The following is a 23762-nucleotide window of genomic DNA, read 5'->3' as shown; positions in this document are numbered from 1 at the left end:
GTATGATATTGGATTCCAAAATGATATTTTATTTTCTAGGATACCGTACACGTAAATATGCTCGCACGTATCTGTATATTCTCTGTTGAAGAAATGCCAGTCGGTTTTTGTACCACCTTGATCAAAATGACTTTTTTTTATGTTTTACATCAAAGCCTTATATGCAAATATGGTATTCACGAGTACATTCGTCAATAAATTAAAAAGGGTATTATTTTAAGATACCTCTCTACTTGATAATAAACATCTATAGTTTTTTTTTAATGAAGTTCAAATCCTGGAATGTTCAAATTTCCAACTTATTTCATATAAAAATCTTACGTATCAAGTTGAGACTTGTTTTGATTTAAAAAATGAGTAGAGGAAGACCGAAAAAAACTTGGCACGATCAGGTACGCCAAATAATTGAAAGCGTTTAGGTTAGGAGTTGTACCAATCGGCGGGTATGTATGAAGAGGTGCATGAACGTGGAAGAGGCGAAGAATGTTTGCAAAGACAGAGTGGTGTGGCGTTCTATTCTCTCTGCCTACCCCTGCGGGGAGGCAGCGTGATGGTTAATTAGTTAGTTAAATTGAGACAACTATAATATTGAAATATTATCCGAAAAATGAGAAGTCCAGCGTTTGTTTCAATAAATAATAATAATAGGTTACTATTTAGTTATTTTAAATTATATGGATTAACAAAAATAGTTTGCGGTTATTGTTCAAGTATTTCACACACGAAGCGGGAAAATTACGTAGTTGGAGTTTTTATCACTGATTTTAACAGTTCCAAAGCTTTGCAGACTCCTTTGACTGTGCTTTTTGTTGCGTTTAAACTATTTATTTATTTGATCGCTGAGTACCTCTTGGTAAAGCGTCTTCTTTACTCTGTATTTGTAGAATCTGTTAATGTGCTATGTACAGAATAAACGTATTTTCCTTTGAATAATTTTAAAAAGGCTAAGTTCCTGTAAAATGACATTTTCAAACATTTTTTCTCAAATTTGTGTTTTGAGATATATTTTTATGAGAAAAATTTAAAACTGTCGTTATTCATGGAAATGCCATGAGAAGGGAAAAAAATGCATCAAATATTTTGTATCATGTGATACTTAATTTTGTATTGATATTTATATTTTATGCTTAGTAACTAGCTGTCCCCGGCAACATATTGCTTTAGTTCAGTCATTTGAAAGAAAGAAAATTGAAAGCACACATTTCCATAATTTATTTTCTTAACCTAGTTTTAGTAAGTATAATTGGATTATTTTATATATTAAACGCTAGAGGCTTATTAACATTAATTTTGATAAAATGCATGAAACAATCCTTCGAGTAAGATATATCTTTGTAAAGCTTAGTGGATAAAGCACCTGATTGGACATCAAAGACCCGGATTCGAATCCAAGAAAAGAATATTGAAATTTTTCCTGTGAAGTGGTTGTGATTTATTTCGTTTTGTTCTTTTCTTAGTTTGCTTAGTATTTTATATTTACATAAAAAATAATAATAACAGAGTTCATTATGATAATCCAACTAAAAAAAACTAAAATCACCAAAAAAAAACAAATATTATTTCTAATTTTAAAAAGTTTAAACTAGTTACAAAGGACGGATGTAGGATTTAGGTAATAGATGTAGGCTTATTTGTGGGGTTTATTGATGGATAATGAAGATTCAGTGAACACTTACCAGCATCCAAGAGGCTGTATCGAAAGGTTCAAGGAAGGCTGTAGGGGAGATTATACCCGTTCTCTTGGCTACTACGATAGCTATTCCAGTCTCCATGAAGGGAACGCTGAAATCGACCACCGCCTCACGTTCCGAATTGATCATCAGTGATGTCATAACCTGAAAATGTCATAAAACATTGAATTTCTTAAGAAATTATTATCAAAATAAAAATCTTTTCGAAGATATATAAACGTATTTGAGAGAATGATCCTTAAGGAACTTACACATTACTGCATTTAAATTATATACAGTAAGTTTGACAGAATACGAGATATGTAATCCCTTAACTAAGTATTTTATGAAGATGACACTTTACAAATTATTTGTAATATATAATATTTATTTTTAGAAACTGGATTATTTGAACTCAGTTTCTTTGTTGAAATAATCCAGTTTATTTGAAATCTCAATATTATGTAATCCTTGATAACCCAACGGATAACATATTACAGGTATCCCAATTTAAGATGAAGCATCATTTGTTTTAGTATTTGTAAATTTTACAAAAATGTTGATAACAAACTGATAAAAATACAAAACAGTTTTTTTAATGTTATTATTTTCCCCCATTGATGAGAACATAAGTATTTTTCGTAACTAGCCGCGTTTACATAAAAAAAACTCAATAGGGGTATTCTTGTAGTGTTTTATTTTTATATTTACATCCTTATTTCATTTCGTCCGCCTCCGTAGTGCAATGGTCAGCACGCTCGGCTACCGTTCTGGAGGTTCCGGGATCGATTCCCAGGGGGGCGTCAAATAAATATAAGTGATTTTTTCACTGTAATATTTATTCAATATTACCCTGGACTGGTTCCTGAAGCGGAGGGCTGATCACCTTTCCTTCATGTGTAAACGATCAAGATAACATTGCGTTTATATGAAGCAGTGCCCTATGCACCATTGGGGTGCGGATAAGGGTTTTATATATATATATTTTATTTCACAAAGTTCATCCCAAATCAATAAGTAATTCATGTGATATTGGGAACATGCACTTCGTTCGACTTGAAATGTTAAAAAAACGATCTCTTGCTCATATATTACTGTCAACATGTATGTCACACCATTTTTGATAAAAAAAAAAGTGTCGCGAGATTTTCTGTTCTCTCAAAATAAAGTGTCGCTATTTTCAAGAGCTTTTAATTCCAGGCGCTTTGTTATAAGGATCCACTTTACCATTCCGGTACAAAGTCTCCATAAGGCTGTATTAGGGTGGTTCAGACAACAGGCGTATTTACTGTGTGCGCTGTACCCGGTTAGGAGACCCTTAACAAGATTTATAGCCCTTTTGTATGCAGTTATGGCGTATCTGCAACACCCGGAGATTTTAAACTTGAGGTAGAAGTTTGAATTTTCGCATATATCTGAAAATTTATTTACCGTATTATTGCTTTTGCATAACACGAGGTGTTTGTGAAAATTATTCGGAACACCGGATAACGGATGTTGATACAATTTTGTGATTTACGAGAATGTGTAGTTTTGGGGTGCAAAGAAGCGATTACGTAAGTAATGTTAACCAAGGGGCATTTTCTTTACATTTTGGGGAAATTTTTGTAGATTTACTTCTGATTATTGACAAATTTATAAAATGTGTAAAAAAATATTTATGCAAATAAAATTATAATTATAAATCGAATATTATTCCCATTCTATTATTTTAAAAGTTTTTGATATTCACGGTACGAAGAAAATTTCTTTTAATTTAATTTATTTTCTGTTTTTTTTTATGTAAAAAAAAATTGTTATTAAATGGACAACGCAAAAGGAATATCTTACAAACGGAAACATTTTATTGCAATTTACCTACTCGTACTTACTGTCAACATGAAAAACCAATAAATTGTTTATTACTAATTTTCTAGTGTTATATCCGACTCCGCAGTGTAGTATTAATTGCTTTAATTATCGTGCTGGTGGTTCCAGGTTCGATTTCCAGGAGGATGTGATTTATTTTTTGAAACTTATTTATTGGGTATACAGTTTATTAAATAAAAATGGATTAACTTATATCATTATTATTATAAGACAGAATAGGTGTATGTACATAATTATTTGAGAGGAATTTTACTTTATTCTATTAGCTAGTTTTTCGGGAAAATCAATATCAGTTAGGGTTGATTTAATGGCAATTTGGATTGTGTAATTTTCCCCCAGTGGATGTTTTGGGTAGGACTGCCGCGTCATTGATCCAATACGTCAACACACATATATATGTACTACACACTGGTTTGGTTTGCAGTATTTTATTTACGTAATTTGACGTTTGTCGATGTTTATCACTTAAATATGTTTGCCATAAATTGACTCGATTAAGAGGAAAAATGATTGCAATATTTTCTGAGGTTCTTATTAATGTCTTTGTCATTTGTGTGTTTGGGTATGTTGTGCCAATTGCCACTTATTTTGATGCGAAGGGAGAGATGAAGAAGTTAGTTATTATCGGAACAAATAAATTTTTGTCGTGCTATAATTTGTTTTGTACTAATTTACTTTTCTGACATATAAATATTCTAAAACAAGATTCAAATTTTATACTGACTTTTCTTGGTGGAATTGCATTTTATAGGATAAAATAACAACTATGTAAGTTTTTCCAAATGAATTTTATTTGACCAGCAACCGGGTTTTGTCTATATCTCCTTATTGGGGTAAAATAATTTGAACAAAGATTTTGCAAACTCAAAATTTTGTTAAAATCACAATTTCGGATAGTTTATGTAGGGTCATTTTCGTAGTATTATATGATATTACAAATCGCCCCAACAGTGTTGTTTAAAAAAATATCGTACCATATTTTTCTTGAAACTTGTGTGCAAAAAGCGCTGTGTAAAAACACGTTGTCTTCAAATCTGAAGGCTTGTAAGGAAAAAAAGGGTGTAAAAATAAACGCCCAGAATATATTGCGGTTATAGGTGGCAGGCGATATTAGGAAGGGGAAAAAGATAACACTTTGGAGACAGAACAAGGGTGGTATTTTATCGAAATCTTAAAAAAAGCGATTTACAGCCCTCTCTCAAAGTCAAGATTTTTTCAAGGAAAAGGAGATATACTGTTCTAAACATCATGTTAGTTTCAAAAATTTATAATTGATTTACATTCAAATATAAAATATTTCTCCATAATAATTAAATGAACGGGTTCACTTATCTTTCAAGTATAAGTATTAATTCAAAGAAAGATTTTTTTTAATACTTAAGTAAAACTATTTTTGATAGATTTATGAAAATTTACTGCATGATTTGAAACTTATCACAAGGTTTTCTACTATGATTTATTTATTCTTGCATAGTTGTAAGATTTTTTTTTAAAAATATGTTTAAATTGGAAGAAATGTCCTATATGCGTTGGATGGGGATAAATAAACAATTGTGAAGACAATTCAAATTAATTTACTATAAAAATTGAAAACAATTAACGGTCGTGATACTAAGTCATGGGTTAGTGACCAATAAAATATTTTGTAATCGTCATATGTTCATGCATATACGTTAAAAAATTAAAACAATTTCGTTTGGTACATAGGGTACTACGTCGTATCGATGTGATGTTGACTTGATCATTCATTACATAAAACGGGATCACATACGTGCTTAGAATTCTCGGATCTAGGATAAGAATATAAAGGATGGAATACATATGATAAAAAGGGGAAGAAACTATTGATTACAAAAGAAAAACAGAGGTAGTAGTAGCGGCACTTAGAGTTGCATATCAGTAATCGATCAAATTTGTGTAACTTTGAAACTAATTGCTTATATGTACGAGTCCTTCGAGACTAAATGTATGCCAATATGTACATAAAATCAAGTGTATTCATTATTTAATCGCATCGTTTATATAATAATATAAAAAATGGATAGTTGAAACAAAATAAAATTATTTGAGGTGGTTTGTAGAGATGAATGATTAAGAAAGTATACGTGAATCGGAAAACAGAACGAAGATAGCCAGAAAAGTCTTGGCATGACCAAATCAGAACCTTTAATGATGTACATGTATATCTAATACATATATTTTAAATAAGTGCACGCATGGATGTAGAGAGAGCTATGAGCTTATATTATGTCAAGACAGACGATGTGGCACTCCATCCTCACTCTCTACCTTTGCAAAGAAAGGGCGAGATAGTAGAAATAGTAGTTTCATAAATAATGTATTCGTTATATTGGGTGAACGTAGTATTTTTAAATAGTAAATTATTCAAATAGACCGCGTGTTACGGTGAAATATAAAATTCTCACTAAAAAAGCATCGGTTTTGTTATTTTTTTCGAAGGAGAAAAATGAATAAATAATAGCAAAGGTGTTTTCGGAACATTTTGCGGTGGCGTCAGCCACTTGCTTCGGAGAAAATCTCAAGAACGTTCCATCCAATTTTCCGTTTACCTTCAACACCATCCCCAGTACCTCTTGGAAAACCATAAAATACATTTTTACGAGAATTTTCACGAATAAGTAGGGAGATATAAAAATTGTAAAGGACTCCACGCTCTGTTTGCATTACACTTCAATAAAAGGAGAATGAAATTAAATATTTGATTTTGAAATTCCCCCGCGCGTAATTTTGCCTCTCAGAAAATTTTGCTTCAGCCGGTGTATTCGAACGTATGTAATATGTTATTCAAAACTTAATAACATAAGACGTAGATACGTTTTCCAATATGCTTAATTTATTCCCATATCTTTGGTTCATAAAATAAAAAATATCTTTAGATATAAACCTATTGCATTTTTTTATTTGTATGACAAAGATTGAATATAATTCAATAGTATGACGTAATTATTATGTTAAAACAAATTAATAGAAATTGTTATTTTATTTGCGCTTTAAAATAAATCTGTGTTTTGAGAAAACAGTATTTCTGACGTAATCAAGCATTAAATAAAGAATTATGTCTAAAAAATAGTAATTTTCCAATGCTCGCTAATGACATATTAATATAATGATCGCACGTAGGATACAAAGTTACAGTGTAAAATTGTTTAAAATATATTCGGCATTAACTTTGTGAAATAACATAACGATTTATGCCATAAAAAAAAACACTGGTATAATACCTGTTTTGAGTTTATTAATGTACTCGCAACTATTTTCGAGAAATATACATGTTTCTCTAACCTAGTCGCGATAGTATTTATAACCTTAAGAGTGGTGTTATGTAAGTGTTTTATCATTTTATTTACGTCATCATACACTTTATTGTCAATATTAATACATTAAAAAAATTAATAAACAACTTTTCATGGTGATAAAAGTAAGCGTAGCTTACTCTCGTTCTTAAAATTGAATAGATTCCGTTGACAAAATTCAATCATCAAACAAAAAAAATTTGGGAATAAATACACACACACACAAGCACACAGACACACATACATGTAAAAATATATATATTTACATATATATATATATATATATATATATATATATATATATATATATATATATATATATATATATATATATATATATATATATATATATATATATATATATAAATATATATATATTTACATGTATGTGTGTATTTATTCCCAATTTTTTTTTGTTTGATGATTGAATTTTATATGTATATATATATATATATATATATATATATATATATATATATATATATATATATATATATATACATATATTTAAATATTCTCACCCAAGTTTCTATTTGAACGCTAATCCAACCACTATTCGTAATGGGCAATATTCATAACAAGTAATGGGTTGTTTGATTCTAATAAATTTTGAGGGTAAAACAAATTAGGTAAATGAGTGTACCTTCCTTAATGGAGTTTCTCCGGAGCCATTTTCCAAAAGCGTTTAATCTTTCCAGAAGTCACTGTTTGCGTAATATTTCATCTCCGCAGAGTTACACCACCTTACTAGTTGGTAAACACGACAATATGGATCTAATATTTTGCCACCTCAAGTCAAATAAATCATTATCATATAATAAAACAACAAATACATAGTTCTTTCTACTTTTATTTGATTTGATGTGATAAGGTTTCGTCGTAACAGACGTCATCAGACTGGTGGGAGATTAGACAAATATCTATGTTTTATACACAACAAGGCAGAGGTTGAAAATCACGAGTAAATATAATTTTTCGGAGAATAGAAATGAAATTATAACAAAAAAATATAACTTGAAATTAATAATTTCGGATACTACGTTTATAAAGGCGTATAAATTTCTGAAATACTACCTCAATACACATTAATTAAATTATTCTTGAATCACTAGAACTTCACTAGAGACATCTATTGGTGAGATGAAAATGTTTCAAAATTGGTTTAAATATAGAACTTCCAAGAATTTGAATAGTGTGGTTATCAATAATGGGTAAAATTGGTGAATGTTACACGTGTGTAAAGCGATCACTTAAACTAGCCTATGACGGTCGTCAGCCCCGTAAATGCCCAGACTTCTATATTCTTCTTCATCTTTGATGAGACGTCAAAAAATAATATGAGAATAACTCCTGTAATCGGAGATAATCCAGATTTTGTGAACAAGTATTTGGACACACTCAAAATGAGATTCTACACTTATCAAAGAATATTGTTATCTTGTATTCCTACCATATCCGTCTTTCTGTTGACCAGGTCGGCAATGAGCCCGTTCCATTTGCCTCCTTCTAGGGTCCCCCAGCGGCCGTCCTCGACTCTTACAAGCTCGTACGTGAAGCCGAGCTCTTCGGCGAACTTCTCCAGCAAGTCGATGCAAAACCCAGAACAGCACTGGTAAAAGGAGCCGTTCTTGTGGGCAGCACTCATGTCGACCCTGAAACCAAAATTCAATATTTTTTTTTTATTATGAGATTAAAACCAATATTTTTAGCTTTTCCACTTTTTTATTTGACCAGCGACCGGGTTTCGTCGTTACCGACATCATCAGACTGGTCCAGTCTGATGATGTCGGTAACGACGAAACCCGGTCGCTGGTCAAATAAAAAAGTGGAAAAGCTAAAAATATTGGTTTTAATCTAATAATAAATTAAAAATGCAATTCCATCACGAAGTGTCAGTGGATAATATAAATCTATTCAAAATTCAAATATAATAAATATCAATCCTCGAAATATCGAAAGATCCATACAGTGCATGATCTCTAATCCGAACGTTCCGTAATTTGAATGCTCCGTAATCCGAACGATTTCGTGGCTCCGCTTTTTGCCCACGTTCTAGCGACGTATTCTTGAACAAACTTTATAAAATTAAACAACTTTGTTTTAACCACCTTTTTATTATTAGTACACATTAACTACACATTAACCTACCAGTTTCGACAAGAACATTGTCATCATCAGGGTTTATTAAAGTCTTAAACATTAAAAACATGAAAATACTCATAATTAATCACATTCCCTTACCAAAAGCTTCCACACACTCCTTGAACATGTTAAAATACTCTGAATTATTTTTTTCTTCTAAACTTAAATCTTCAGAAGCCGTGAAAGCTTTCAACAAAGCCATCAACTAGGCTGAAAAAGTCATCCAGAATACTAAGGAATTTATGGTTTGAAATAAATATAAGAGTGAAAAAACTCTTACATTTATTTTGACCTGTCTGATAATTGAACCCGAGACCTTCAGCACGGTAGCCAAATGAGCTAACAACTACACTAAATCAGCAACATGTTTGACTCTGTAGTGTAATTATTATCAAAATAATAATCGAAAAAGTATGTTTCAATTTATCCGGTAAAATAATGTGATACGACAAAGATATACGTATAAATATAATTTTTTTAATTGAATAACCTCATACGTTGCCTTGCCATTCAATTTCCAAATATTATTTTCAATCCTCTTTATTTTATTCAAAATTTAACAAAAAATTGTTTTATACATTTAATATGATTCTCTTATTTTGATTTTAATACTATTTTTCTTTTTATCCAGCGAATTAATAAATCCATAGTAGACGACTCCCGGACAGACCACCAAAGAGATGGGTCGATGGCTGGGAATCGACATCGCAAAAGGCCTCTTAAAAAACAGGCCACAGGGCCTACAATAAGATGATGAAGAAGAAGAAGAAGAAGAAGAAGTAAACAGAGAAAAAAAAGTTTTTATTCATAAAAAACATAAGTTTTTTTTTTTTTAAATGAACAAATTGTTTGAATTGATAAAACCAAATTTACTGAGAAAAATTCAGAAGTATTTTTACATACTCATTTCATTAAAAAAATATTGGTGGTAAAACTCGTATAATTTTAATTTTCTCGTGTTTTTCACCCCTTTTGAATATGAAATGCATAAAAACAGTTAATTTACAGTCCGATAATAAACTGTATACTGAAGAAACTGGCACTTTAATAACAATATTTTTTTACGACTTATTTTCTTTTTTGTGCATAGAAATAGAGGAAGCGCGGAAGTAATATGAAAAAGTTTTAAAATGAAAAATTACGCTGAAGTTAGTGCTTCAGAGACACCATGTTGGATTTATTCCGACCAATTATTATTTAAATGAGCAAAAGCTATTATATCGTAAAACTTTATGTCGTGTTATATAAAATATACATTTTAAAACATAGCACCGATGAAAAATATTTAGTTTTGATAGAAACATTCAACTCTCGACATTGCACAAAAAACACAACAATTTAATTACTACTTAAAAAGATGTTTAATTGATATAATCGATTTTTTGCTCGAATATTTAGGTGTCAGACTTTTCAATATATTTCATCGAAACACTGTAAAGTAATAATAGTGTTTCGACAAAATTTCAAATATGTTTTTTATTTTCAAAATAGTTCTCGGAATACCTTTTCAATAACGATAATATGTCCCGATATATTGGGACGAATTAAAATCCCACATTAAAAAATATTTTATAATTAACACCGATATTTCTCACAATTAAATTAAGATTATAAAAAAACTAATATTCATATATCGTCAAATGAAATATGGCAATATATTTATTAAAACTTCTTGTTCAAAATAAATGTGCATTGGTGAGCTTATTGCTAAGAAGCAATATATTCCAACCGACCAAAAACAAAATATTTATAGTGTTCAAAAGTTTAATAAAGCCGTTTGCAATTACAGGGCAGATAGTGCTTGTGCATAAATAAATATAAAAAAGTATATGAAAAATCAAATACGATGGGATTGAAAAAATAATTACAACATTAAATATCAATTCAATTCAATTCAATTTATTCAATAAAAAAATATATATACATAACAAACAATATTCAAGGCGTATATATTAAAAGTAAAAGTAAGCAAGAAGACTTAAAGGTGTAGAAGAATCCCGCTTCAGAAAACTCCTTCGGAGGCATGGAACAAATCAATATCCAATGTGATATTGTTCAACATAGCGGTAGCTCTTCCTACAGATGAAAATGAACTATAGATTGATAAAACCAAAGAGCGCAAAGGAAATAGGTTTATCCTAATGTAATGAGTTCAGGGGGAGAGAGATAGAGGATACCAAGTGATATTTTGTACAGTTAGTATTCCAATGACAAAAAGTAATGTTCGAGAAAGATTTTTTATATGACTGAGCTATTGTCATGCAATTTCAATTAAATTTCATATTCCTTAGTTACCATCATTATTGTTTTAAAAAAATCACGTTTTAACTTTGTCATACCATTGAACATGGTATAAACAAAACTCGAAAAAATATTGAAATTATCACGCTAAATTTCATTTCATAATAGGGAATGGTTGACGCCAAAAGAATAACCAAATAAAATATTACTGTTTGCCAGATGTATGTTTTGTTGTCCGAATAAGATGACAGTTTTTCAGGTCTCTTCTTAGGGTGGTTAGTGGGGTAGCTAGCTATGCGATAGAACCTCCACCCTCCTGACTCCAGGGCTCTGGGGAGTAAGTAACGAGGCAATAGGGAGTCGAGCGTGAAATTAAACATTAAACTTGACATAAATTGAGCTTTTATGACGAGAAAAACATACTATGGTAATGTGGCCTACTGTAAATATGGAAACAATAAATTATGACATTATGTTCCTTAAATGAAAAAATATATAGCCTGTCAGAAAATATGAGGAAATTAAATGCAAACCATAAGGAATTGTTATAAAAATCAGGTTTTTATGTTAAACTGAAGCTTGCGTATGATAATAATAATTAATCCCTCATTTTAAGACTTCCGTTTTGATATCACACACATAAATACAGTGGCGTGCACAGCTCTTTATCTTTATATCGTTTGAATATTATAAAATATTTTTTAAACGATCCAAATAAATTAAGAAAATAATATTTGAAAGTTGTTATTCAAACATTTGTTTATACTTGTTTAAATAAAAATAAAACATTAAAAAGACCTTTTCAAGAGTGTGCTGTGGTAAGCTAACTTAAACATTTATTTATACAATAGTTATTGATGTATAAGCTTTTCGAATAAGTGGGATATTTAAATAATCATTAAAGCAATAATCACCATTTTGATTTAAACACAATAATTAGGCAAATACGAATTACGTTTATGAAGGATTAAAAACTGATTTATTGAGTACTTCTTGCTTAAACATCTTCGATAGTTTTTTTTTAAGATTGGTTTCTTAATACTTTATTTCCTTAACTAACAAAGTTTTTGATTATTTTCTACCTTGGGTAGGTAAAATTAGGCAGTGCATATATGCCTTCATGTTTTATACTACTGCATAAGCATGTATATATTTACCTGTGAAAGAAAAACGATATATTGCTTAAAGCATGGGAAAATTATTCGTTATTTAATTTCCCATATTTTCAAAAAATTAACACGGTTAATATACCAGTATTTAAATGGGAAGGCTTTATGACTTAACACAATCTCTAAAGCTCTACTTATCAAGATGTATTATAAATATTTGATGAGAGAACCACGAAAAGAAAGATTTATATCAACCTTCGTTGAATTTTAATATCAAGGACATAATAATTTTCAGAATTTCATAAGTAATTGTGTTCTCGAGGAACGCAGACAATCTCGAAATATCTTTGAGGATTATTTCAAATAAATATTTGGGTTTAATTGAATTTCCTAAGTGAAAATTCATCATGCTTTCACATTTTGTACTGCACTGTTTTAATTGAAAAAGAACTTCAATTTATTTTTACCATCATACGTCAAAGTAAGTAACAATAATTAAAGAAAACACTTCGTTTTTTACCACTTGAGTACTCAAGTGGTAAAAAACGAAGTGTTTTCTTTAATTATTGTAACATGTCTTACCACAAAGTTAATGCCGAAACAATAAATAAAATATCAAAGTAAGTATTTTTACGTTTTTGACATTTCAACACAGACGAAGAAGAACACGGAAGTGGGTATTTACAAGGCTTTTGACCTGACAAAGGCTGGTTAGGCGATCATTTTACATACATGCATCATTCACTATTCTACCCAATGATTTACAACCACACCACTCAAATTATTGTAACTCCTACACACATCATTAATCGCATGACACTGTAAGTGACAGTTCATGGGAGCCATCTATGGTAGGATTAGAAAAACTTTCATTCAACAGAGACCCTTTAATTTGAATACAAGATCGTTACCAGATTATTTTACATACTGGGAAATGCTTGATAACACAATTAAAAAAAAATATGCAGCTTATTATTTTGTAATTTATTAATATTTGTAGAATTCACATTGTTATCAGCAAAAAAAAATACGCGACATCGGTTTTTAAGTGCAAACTTTTGTAATTTCTTAATAAGAAACACAAAAACGATTTACGTATGTATCTAGATAGTTAAATGTGATCAAGATAAGGGTAAGGTATTAAACCTTAAAGGGGAGGCAGCTAGAAGATATGGGTCACGCAAATAGCTCTTTTGGGGAAGTTTTGAGGTCCCTTCTAATATAATTATTCAGGGTAACCAAAGGGCGGTCGCATAACTCCTTTTCTTGCAGTAGAATCGTTTCAAAGGTAATAAAAGATTTACTGTGATATAAACGCTGTAATCGTTAAATCCAAATCGACCACAAAACGAATTAACGGTACATTTCACTGCCTATTATGTTTGAAACTTTGTCCAAATTGAAGGTTGTGCTACCTGTTTTAACATCGTTAGTTAAATATAGGAAAATAAACGATTCAAAAGTGGTCAGTGGTTATGAAAAAACCGTTTTTGCATCAATATTTTCTTATTTAATTAATTTCCTCTCAAAATTCGAGGTAGACTGCTCAAACCTGTGATGTATATGGAGTATAAATAAATACATTATAAATTATGAAAATAAGATATAGTGCTGATTACATTGCAGGAGGTCGCGATTTCGATTCCTAGGGGAATAAATAAATAAAACAAATAAAAACTCAAATACAACTTTTTTTTGTGTTCAAAATTCTGGGTTTCTTCACTTAGGAGTTATTTTTACATTTTGACATCTCAGCATAGATAAATTAGAATATGACAGTCATGTATTTACAGGGCTAACGATCTGTCATAGGCTGGTTAAGTGATCAATTTACACACGTGTAACATTCAATCATGGGTAGAATGGTGAATATTTCACTTGTGAAATGTGATCACTTAATTATCATACGACAGGTCATTAGCCCAGTAAATGCCCAGACATTTGTATTCTTCTGCATCTATTATGAGATTTTGATTATGTAAAAATGATTTGACGTATGATGGTAAAAAAAATAAATCATTGAATTCCTTTTTTTTAATTAAAACAGTTTAAAGTGATTACTTTACCAGCCTTTGACATCACATTTAGTCATTGGAAGTATGGTGAATAGTATACGAGTGTTAAGTGATCACTCAACCAACCTATGATAGGTCGTTTGTCCTGTAAATACCCAGAATTTCATATTATTCATTTGTCAAGTTGTCAAAATGTATAAGCACTAATATCAGCCTCTATTAGTACCTGAATTGCAAATGCGAATAATTTCATTTCCTTTTTTTTTAAATGTTAATAATATCAGTATATAACCACTCAACGAGATTTTTTATGTCTACCGGTTTCGAGACGTACCCGTCTCTTCACCGTCAGGACAATCACTACCACCGCATGCAAACAAAACCACCCTTCACAACCATAGCACCATTTACACTCTTAAAACTACACAAAATGTTTAACACATGCGACTTTTGGTCGACCCGAAGACCAATATGCACTAAATGTTTCAGTACAAACATGCGTCACGACCCGAGATTAAACATGCACTAGGATTAAATATATTAATAAACCAGCTTATATACTCTTAGGGTGAGAGTAGTGGGCGGGGTTTGAATTGGATATAGACGAATCTTGCTTTACCGATGTTGAATCAAATAATGGACTCTAAGTAAAATTTAAGGAATATAATATTAATAATATTAATAATTTCTGAATATGAAAAATCTCCATATTATTTAGTTTTAACCCTTTATTATTTAGTGTTATTTCCATATTATTTAGTGTTCCTTTTTTATTTCCTTTCCCACCTAATATTTTTCGTTTCATCATTTCCTTTTCTATAAAGGAGAAATATCGTTTTTCATGATCAACTTAACTTTCGTCACTTTTGGCACTTTTCGTCACCTTTCCATTCCAAAACTTACGCTTGTATACTCGTTATTAATGATCGACTTTACACCTTGTCGATCCTATATCCCGCTAGAAGATTGACAAATTATGAAGGCAGATTTTTTTGTCACAACTGTATTAGTTTTACAAACTGAAGCACCTTTTCTTAAAAAAATGAGAGATGAAAAATAACAAGAAAATATAATTTATATTTGAAGCACTAACTTTGTGGTTCTCCATTTCATAATTAAACTGTAATTAAGTTTTAAAATCACTATAAATAATTTGATAAGGATTGACTTAATAATTGATTAAATAACTTGATAAAGAAGCGGTTAGCTTCTAAACCGGTAGACATTATAATTAAGTTACAATAAATTGTTAATAGTGATTTTAAAACTAAGTTTCATTTTAATTATAAAAAGAAAATATTCCGAATGAGCTTGGTGTTGTATTTTCAAACAAAAGTAATATTATAAGAATATAAGTTTACAAGATAATATACAAAAAAAGCTATTAAGTTGGGTTTGATCTCCAAGATTTATATAGAATACATCATTAAAATAAATATGAAAATATTGAATTTGAAAGTTTAATTATTTTTAAGTTAACTTCCAAAAAATATATCTAAGAGTTTAAAAAGTATATCAAATTTATATTTACGTGCCTTGATGGAAATTGAATAATTTAAAAATATTTTCACAACATTTCAACACATTGATTACAAATCTGGGTTTCTCCATTAAAGAGTTGTTTTTACATTTTAACGTCTTGTCTTGTCTTACTCAATATGTTAAATAATTCTGTAACAATCTTGCAAAAAGGGTATTTCGTTCTCAAATCAACCATAGATCTGGATAGATACTGGAGAGAAATATGATTTACGTATTAGTTCTAAAAAAATGAGTAGTGTTATTGTCAATCATGGAGAGAATGGTGAATGTTACATGTATATAAATTGATCACTTAAATCAGTCTATGACAGGTTGTAAGCCCTGCGAATTCCCAGATTTTCATATTCTTTTTCATTTAAGTTGAGATGTCAAAACTGTTAAACATATTTTTTATAAATCCAATACTACATAAATAAATCACCTGAAAATCTGTTTTTTTTTCATTAACTACCATCCCTGATTCTTTCGTCTGTAACTGCCTATCAGAACACAACAAAAAATAGGCACTTAAGATTTTTAGCCAAGCCTTACTTACCATCAAACTTTTTTTTGTTTAGGTAGAAGTGAAGCCAGTTTTCCCAGAAAGAAGCCGTTTTCTTTGAAGGTGGTCAACATCATAATTAAGTTATAATAAGATATAAAGTGATTTTACAACAAAGTTGTTTTATGAGTCATTAACAGGTTTTATCTTTTTACTGAAGTTAACAAGGAAACACAGATTAATGTGAAAACAGAAATAAAGCCTAATTCTCTTCTTTATGATGAAATCGTTTCTCTATGATCAACACTAAAAATAACCATTTGTTTCAAGTTTGTTGTTCCAAGAAAACATTAAGCTTTAGCAAATCTTCAGTTTGTAATCCTACTTTTAGTTGAAAGATTATCAAGACTCGAGGTAGATAATCGCCACACTCTAAAAACATGCTTTCAAGATAATCAAAAATATTATTAAGAATGAAAAACATTAATATAAAAACATTTTCAATCCAGTTTTCAATAAAATTTTTTACTACAAATTTGTAGAAACCGTAAACATTTTTATTTTTGGTAGCACCGTACTTATTTTTGAACGACCCATTCAAAAATATTTCCATAATAGATTACGTCAGTGACATTTTATATTTATATGTACGATAAACAGTTTTAAGAATTAAAAAAAAAATAAATAAAACTGTTCACCTGATATTGGATTGGTTTTTCCGTAACCGTTTGTCATAAAGAGGTATTTTTAATGTGGAATAATACAAAGTCAACGATGAATAAATGATAAGGAGAACGTTATATTACCTAACTACAAAGTTAACAATCCTTTCAATATACGAAATATAAAAAATAACTTCTTAGTGGAGAAAACAATATTTGTGAACTAGGATTTGGACACAGAAAAAAATATAGAAAAAAGTGATTTAATCCCCTTTATATATCACTAGACTAGGAACTAGAAGCTTCATAAAAATAAAAATCATATTTTCAGACATCTCTTAGTAAGTAAAATATTTTGAGAAGGATATTGCAAACATTTAAAAATAAAACGGACTCTACTAAATCAAAAACTTACTTAGATCAAACTTAGATACTGTTTTCCAGGTGAGATTTCTTTAAATTTGATTGATTCCTTGCATTGCTAGAATTCCAGTATTTTATTAATCTAAGCAGCCGTGTTTCAAGAATTCCATGTGAGAATTCAAGGAGAATAAACGTTTTATTACACTAAAGTGGGAGTCACGCCCAAAATGATTAATGTTCAGAATGTTAGTTTTTGTCTGAACTTTTGCAGGAAAATCTCCAATAAATTCGTTTTTGACAATCGTTTATTTAACCCGGGAAGCCGTTCAATCAAAGTACCTACTTGGCAAAAACCCCAACCATAAGAAATATGAGATCAGTTCTGAACTCTGGTTACATTTTCAGAACAGATGTTCCAAAAACTCATCATTGAACGTCTTTGTTGATAAATTTCATGTTTTAAGGCTGAGTGATCAAATTTTAAAATGTATTCACTCCCAGTTTTGTGATAAAAAGTTATTAAAAAAAAGATTAAATAATCATAATAATAATCAAAGTATAATTTTTCAACTTTCAGGTTTAAAATATTTTTCATTCTCGTTGGAATAGTTCTACGAACCATTTTAATTTCTCCATAAATATTTCATCCGAAGGCTTTCCGTTAGTTGAAATTCAATCAGGCGTCCTTTGTAAATCGCATGTATCAGCGAACTTAAGTCTATAAATCTTAAAAGACGGCCATAAACATTTCCTAGTTAATATATAGTTCCATCCTTCCGCGTACATATTACATACGTTCGTATGTATACGTATACGTTTCTATGTACGCGCACATAGAAACGAAAGACCAAGATATTTACCAAGAAAGCTTATGCTTTCTTGGTCTCGGAATGAAAAATTGATCTGACTCATTCTGAGCTCTTATAAATAATTACATACTTCAATCAAGGGCTTTCTCTTATTCGTATTTTTCAATCGTTTGCATTGTGCTTTGAATTTCAGAAGTATTTTAAAAGTTTGCGTTGGGATTTTCATATTACACATTTTAAGATATTTTTGCTCAGATTACACCTTAAGATAATAAACTGTAAAAATGTACAATATACTTCAATCTTAAACAGTTTATATGATGTTTGTGTTTAACCCTTACTGTTAATACAAAATGATTTTATTTAAATGATTTTTTGTTTGTTTCACTTTTCGAAATAGTTTGTTTTCAAAACATTTTAATGTTACTTTACTTGATCCATGTTTTGTTATGAAATTTTCAAAATTTACCTTCTTACTCACATATCTATTAACGATTCACTATATAAATGCAATCAAAACCAAAAGCGTCCCGCAGTTTGAAGCATTGATTTTGGTTAACTTCCTTTTACGGTGAAGATTCAAGAAGAACGGCTAGTTCAGATGAACATATTTATTCTAAATAAAATGTTCAGGAAAAAAATCGTTAAAAAAACATGCAGTCAAAATATTTAAATCAAAAAGAAAAAATTCAATTTTATGACCGTTTACCTTGTCTCAATCAACGATTTACTTAAAACTGCAATACTCACAAATAAATTAAATTGTATTTGCACAATTATGTTCGAACAAAGATCAGAAATGGCTTTGGCCTCGTTAGGGGTTGGTACATTTTTTTTTATTTGAGTATTTATTTTAACTACAAATACTAAGCAGGTAGTATTTATTTTTATTACTGTTACTTCTTTTTGAAGAAAATTTGCGATTATATTTATTGTACTCTGACCATGACAAGGTTATATTGACTAACGTGAATTATTTCTCTTTCTTTTTGTAACATTTAGCTTACCAACGTTTGCCTGATTTTCAGATCTTTTTACAACTTGAATCAAAATAAAAAAAAATTGTAAGAAAGGATATCTTAACACGTGTTACAATAGATTTTAAGAAAAAGTGGTATTTGCTAAGTAAAACTTAAATTTAAAAAGAATGTCTTGTTAATTTATTATTTTCATAAGACGAAATCAAATAAAGTCTACACTTGAACAATAGGGTTCATAAAATATATTCGAAAAGGTCTGAGGGAAGGCTTATTTTGGAAAGGGATATTTCTTATTCTCGGCAGTACATTTTGTTGACTCGGTTAAATTAAGAATTCAGCAGTGGAGTATATTCGCTCCCTTGAGTAGCACAAACAGCGTGTGACCTCTATATTACAGCCTTTGTACTACCTTAGAGGTTAGTGTCCTACATAGATACCCCTAAAGCGAAACCTTATAAATTATTCCGAGTTTTCAAGAACCTTTCCTTTATTGGTACGTCACGAATCACGATCATTTCCATTGAATTAGGTGCTTATTCCGTATTTTGTTGACGTGTGAGACAATGAGAGGAGGAATATTTTGGAATATAAATCAATCGATTTAATACAAATTCACATGAGGCTTTATAGTCCGTTTTGTTGTTGTAGTTGACAGTTGAGTTGATTAAAATATTCAAATTTCCCTCATTTAAAAAAATCGTTAGTATTTTTAATCAAAGTTTGGAAACTGTTTTTTTAAACATAAATAAATTTATCTACATCGTTTTAATAAATTGTGTAAAATAATCGTATTGTACGTGTTTAATTTATAGAGACAAAACAATTTGCTTATTCATTTTTGTTAATTAAATTTAATATAAATACAAATTTTATACGTAATAAATAAATAAATTATTTATATATTTGGCATTAACTCGGTAGAATTATACCATCTTTGAGAGTATTTTATTCATGGTACCTATATATATATTAGTTTCAATTATTTTTCTTCTTCTTATTATTATTATTATAGACCTTGCGGCCTGTTTTTAAGAGGGATTAGCCTCCTGCGACGTCGATCCCCAGCTATCGAACCATCTCTTTGGTGGTCTGCCCGGGAGTCGTTCACCACGGGGTTGGCCGTACAGTGCGATGTGGAGGAGTCTGGATGGTTCCATTCTCCTCACATGCGCATACCATTGTCTCCTTCGTTGCCTTCCCCACCTTACGACATTATTTTACTGAGAATAATAAATCACATGTTTGTGACCAGTTTTGAGTTTATTGATGTAAACACGACAAGTTTTGAGAACTTTAAGAACTTAAAGAGTCTGCCCGGGAGTCGTTCACCACGGGGTTGGCCGTACAGTGCGATGTGGAGGAGTCTGGATGGTTCCATTCTCCTCACATGCGCATACCATTGTCTCCTTCGTTGCCTTCCCCACCTTACGACATTATTTTACTGAGAATAATAAATCACATGTTTGTGACCAGTTTTGAGTTTATTGATGTAAACACGACAAGTTTTGAGAACTTTAAGAACTAGGTAGGGGTCAGTAATAATAATCATATGAATCCTGTTTAAAAAAGATAAGGAGCAAATAACAATTCACTGCGTCTACTTTAAAAGGGTCCCATGCATAAACTATGGTTTATTTACATGTTTATTTTATTTTTCTCACGAAAGGACAGTGAAGAAGGGACGGTAGCTCCGATAATATTAATTTATTGAATAGAGGTACGAGCGTTTGGCAGAAAACGGGATGAAAAACGTACACCGCTAGTATGGCCTGTATCGAAAAGTCAGAAAAGCGAAAAACAAACGTAGTAAATAATGCAGTTGATCGTGTGGACTGACCTAGATTTTTTTGCGCACGTTATTTGACTACGAGTACCGTAAATATCATAAATGAAACAATGATAACATAAATTAATATTGTTATAAATTATATCAAAATATCAGTTAGTCTTAATATTAACTAATTATAAATAATGTTTGTAATATTTTGATCGTGTCTCTTTGAATAAAGAGACTAATTTCTTGTGCTTGGAGAGAGACATACACGTCACTAATTCTTGATGTTTGTTGGTAATATTGTTTATATTTATTATAATTATTTTTTGTAATTTTTATGTTAGATATTTTTGAAAGTGGTTGTTATTTTACCAAAGTTTTTCTTTTTTAATAAACAATTATCTTTTGCAAAGTTAGTCCTGATTTCATTACTTATTCCATTGTAATTATAAGTGCTTAATGTTTGGTTCCACCCAGTAAATACATCTTAGCAGAATAATTCAAGTTGACGTCACCACTTAAGAATCTTTTATGAATGTAATTTCATTTTGTTCAAAGAATTGTCCGCCAACAAACGACTCTTGTCAGCTTCAAACAAAACATTTTCTCAAATTATTTCCTCAAAATGAAAGATATACAATTTTCAGTGAGCCGAAAAAGCTTAAGTTTTCTTTTCATACTCTAAATTTTAACTCTTATAAACTTAAGTGAGTATATTAAAATTTTATATTTTGTAATATAAAGTTAAGTGCAATGACAAAAGGGATTATAATAACAAAATAATACGAGACCAATTTATGTTTGGTAGTCCGTTTGATCAATAATATATTAAATTAATTTTATTATTTATTTAAATAATGAATAACACAAAGTACTTTAAATAATAACATAATTTGATCATGGTTAGTATAAATGCAAATGTCTCCGAAAAAAACTCACCGATTGCTTGAAATTTTTACGCAAAGTTGCATTTGAATATTTTTATGGACGAAAACTGTTATCGATGAAAACATGTTTTTTAAATTTTCTTATTAATATAAATCAAAGCATTATTCTTAATTGAAATAATTTTGTGACACAATTTATTATTACATTCGTTTTCCTGGATGGAAAATTAATACTAATTGTGGTAGAGTGGGTTCAGGTTGTGGTACCGTGGTAAGAGTCGCAGACTCTACCACAGTCGCAGACGGTACCACAACCCGACACAAATTTCGAGAATTTTTTAGTGGAAATTCATTAATTTTTTTGTAAATAATAACCATAACGCTTTTTTATTGTATTTATATTTTATTTGGCCAGTGCTCGGAGGAGTAAGCCCTAGTGAAAAGTGTGCGAAATTATTTTATGAAGTTTTATGGTTTTAAAAGTGAAACAAAATCATTGTTATATATTTTTACTCCCATTTTAACGCTAATAAAACACACTTCATAGTATAAATTATGTACTTTGCAGTGACCGGATTTCATCGTTACCGATACCCATCTGATGATGTCGGAATGATGAAACCCATTCACTGGTCAAATAATCCAAATGAGTAAAAAGGTGAATTGTTGTGTTTTTATTTTTCCTTTTCGTTACAATTTTTTTCGCTGATAGCTTGCTTTAAAAAAATATTAATTAATTTTTATCTTCTCCTTTGAAATGCGAGCTTTCTCACAGAACCGACAAATGAAATGTTAAAGAAGCCATGAAAGTCAAAGATTTGTGTTTTAAAATATATAAGCTCTTTTTAGAACGAATAAATCATTTTTCCAGCGCTTCCGAGCTTAACATGGCGCAAGTTATTTTGTTTTTGACATATCTAAGCCGCTAAGAAGCTCTGATATGAAGGGAGTATCTTTTTTAGTCAAATATCGCATGTCTAAAACATCCCAAATTCAAATATTTTATTTTTGTTTTCCTTTTTCTCGGCCAAAATCAACAACGGCCAATGATTGGTTTAAGTTTGATTACGTTGTTGAACGTCTTTCTTGAAAATATTGTTTGTTATTTTGAGTATCTTTCTAAGTGTTTAATTCTTTACTAAATACATTCAAAAAAAACATTGTAATGGTTATTTAAGAGCAAACGGATATAAAATATGAAAAGATGTGTCTCTATATATACGATTCTGGTACAATTGAATTCAAAAGAATAAATGAAACGGCATGGTTTTCTTTAGCTGTTTTTATTTTAATTTTAATTTCAATTATTTTACTAAACATTCATTTTTGCATCAAATGGTCGTGATTGATACGCTGCAATATAATAACATGTTTTCAGTAAAATTTATCATCACACCATCTTAAATAATTAAACATGTTACATATGTACAGCTAGTTCTTACTAAAAATTAAAATATTAGCTACTTCTGAAATTACTTTAAAAAACGATAAAATGATTGATTTAATACGTAAAAAGTAAGTTCTATGTAAAGTATATTACATATCGCTCACTCCTTTCAAGAACGTCATAAATCAAAATTCGACAATTTTCAGTTGTGCATGTTTTCGGAATGCCAAAAAAGACATATTTTTAACTAAATATTTACCCGCTACAGGGCAGAAAGTGTTGTTTTTGCATTTTGAAGAAAAGGTATTTTTTAGTTATTTTTTTCAATATCCTAAATATTTTTCAAATGGAGAAAAAACCTTCAGGTTTTACCTAAAAAAATCTGGTGCACAGTAAAAAGTTCAATAAGTGGCTTGATATTTATTTTTAATACATTTTATTGTATTTCTAAACTTTAAAAACGTTCTCCTGAAAGTTTTTTGATATAAGACGTTCTTGAAAGGAGTGAGCGATATGT

General features: G+C 29.9%; 1 protein-coding gene across 1 annotated transcript in view; it reads right to left on the bottom strand.

Moving 5' to 3' along the window:
* Positions 1–23762, bottom strand: part of LOC148309525 (glutamate receptor ionotropic, NMDA 2C-like) — a gene marked incomplete at its 5' end in the record, with an annotated part of 116674 nt that overhangs the window by 34597 nt on the left and 58315 nt on the right. Inside the window, 2 exons of the mRNA XM_088259906.1 lie at positions 1677–1835; positions 8304–8505. Coding sequence (XP_088116032.1) covers positions 1677–1835; positions 8304–8505 — 361 coding nt within the window. The remainder of the gene's footprint in view (positions 1–1676; positions 1836–8303; positions 8506–23762) is intronic.

Source organism: Brachycentrus maculatus, unplaced genomic scaffold (assembly GCF_059751285.1).
Source record: "Brachycentrus maculatus isolate JH-2025_06_01 unplaced genomic scaffold, ASM5975128v1 h1tg000121l, whole genome shotgun sequence".
Classification (NCBI taxonomy): Eukaryota; Metazoa; Arthropoda; class Insecta; order Trichoptera; family Brachycentridae; genus Brachycentrus; species Brachycentrus maculatus.
The sequence above is the reverse complement of the archived record's forward strand: the minus strand, read 5'-3'. Positions and strand labels throughout refer to the sequence as shown.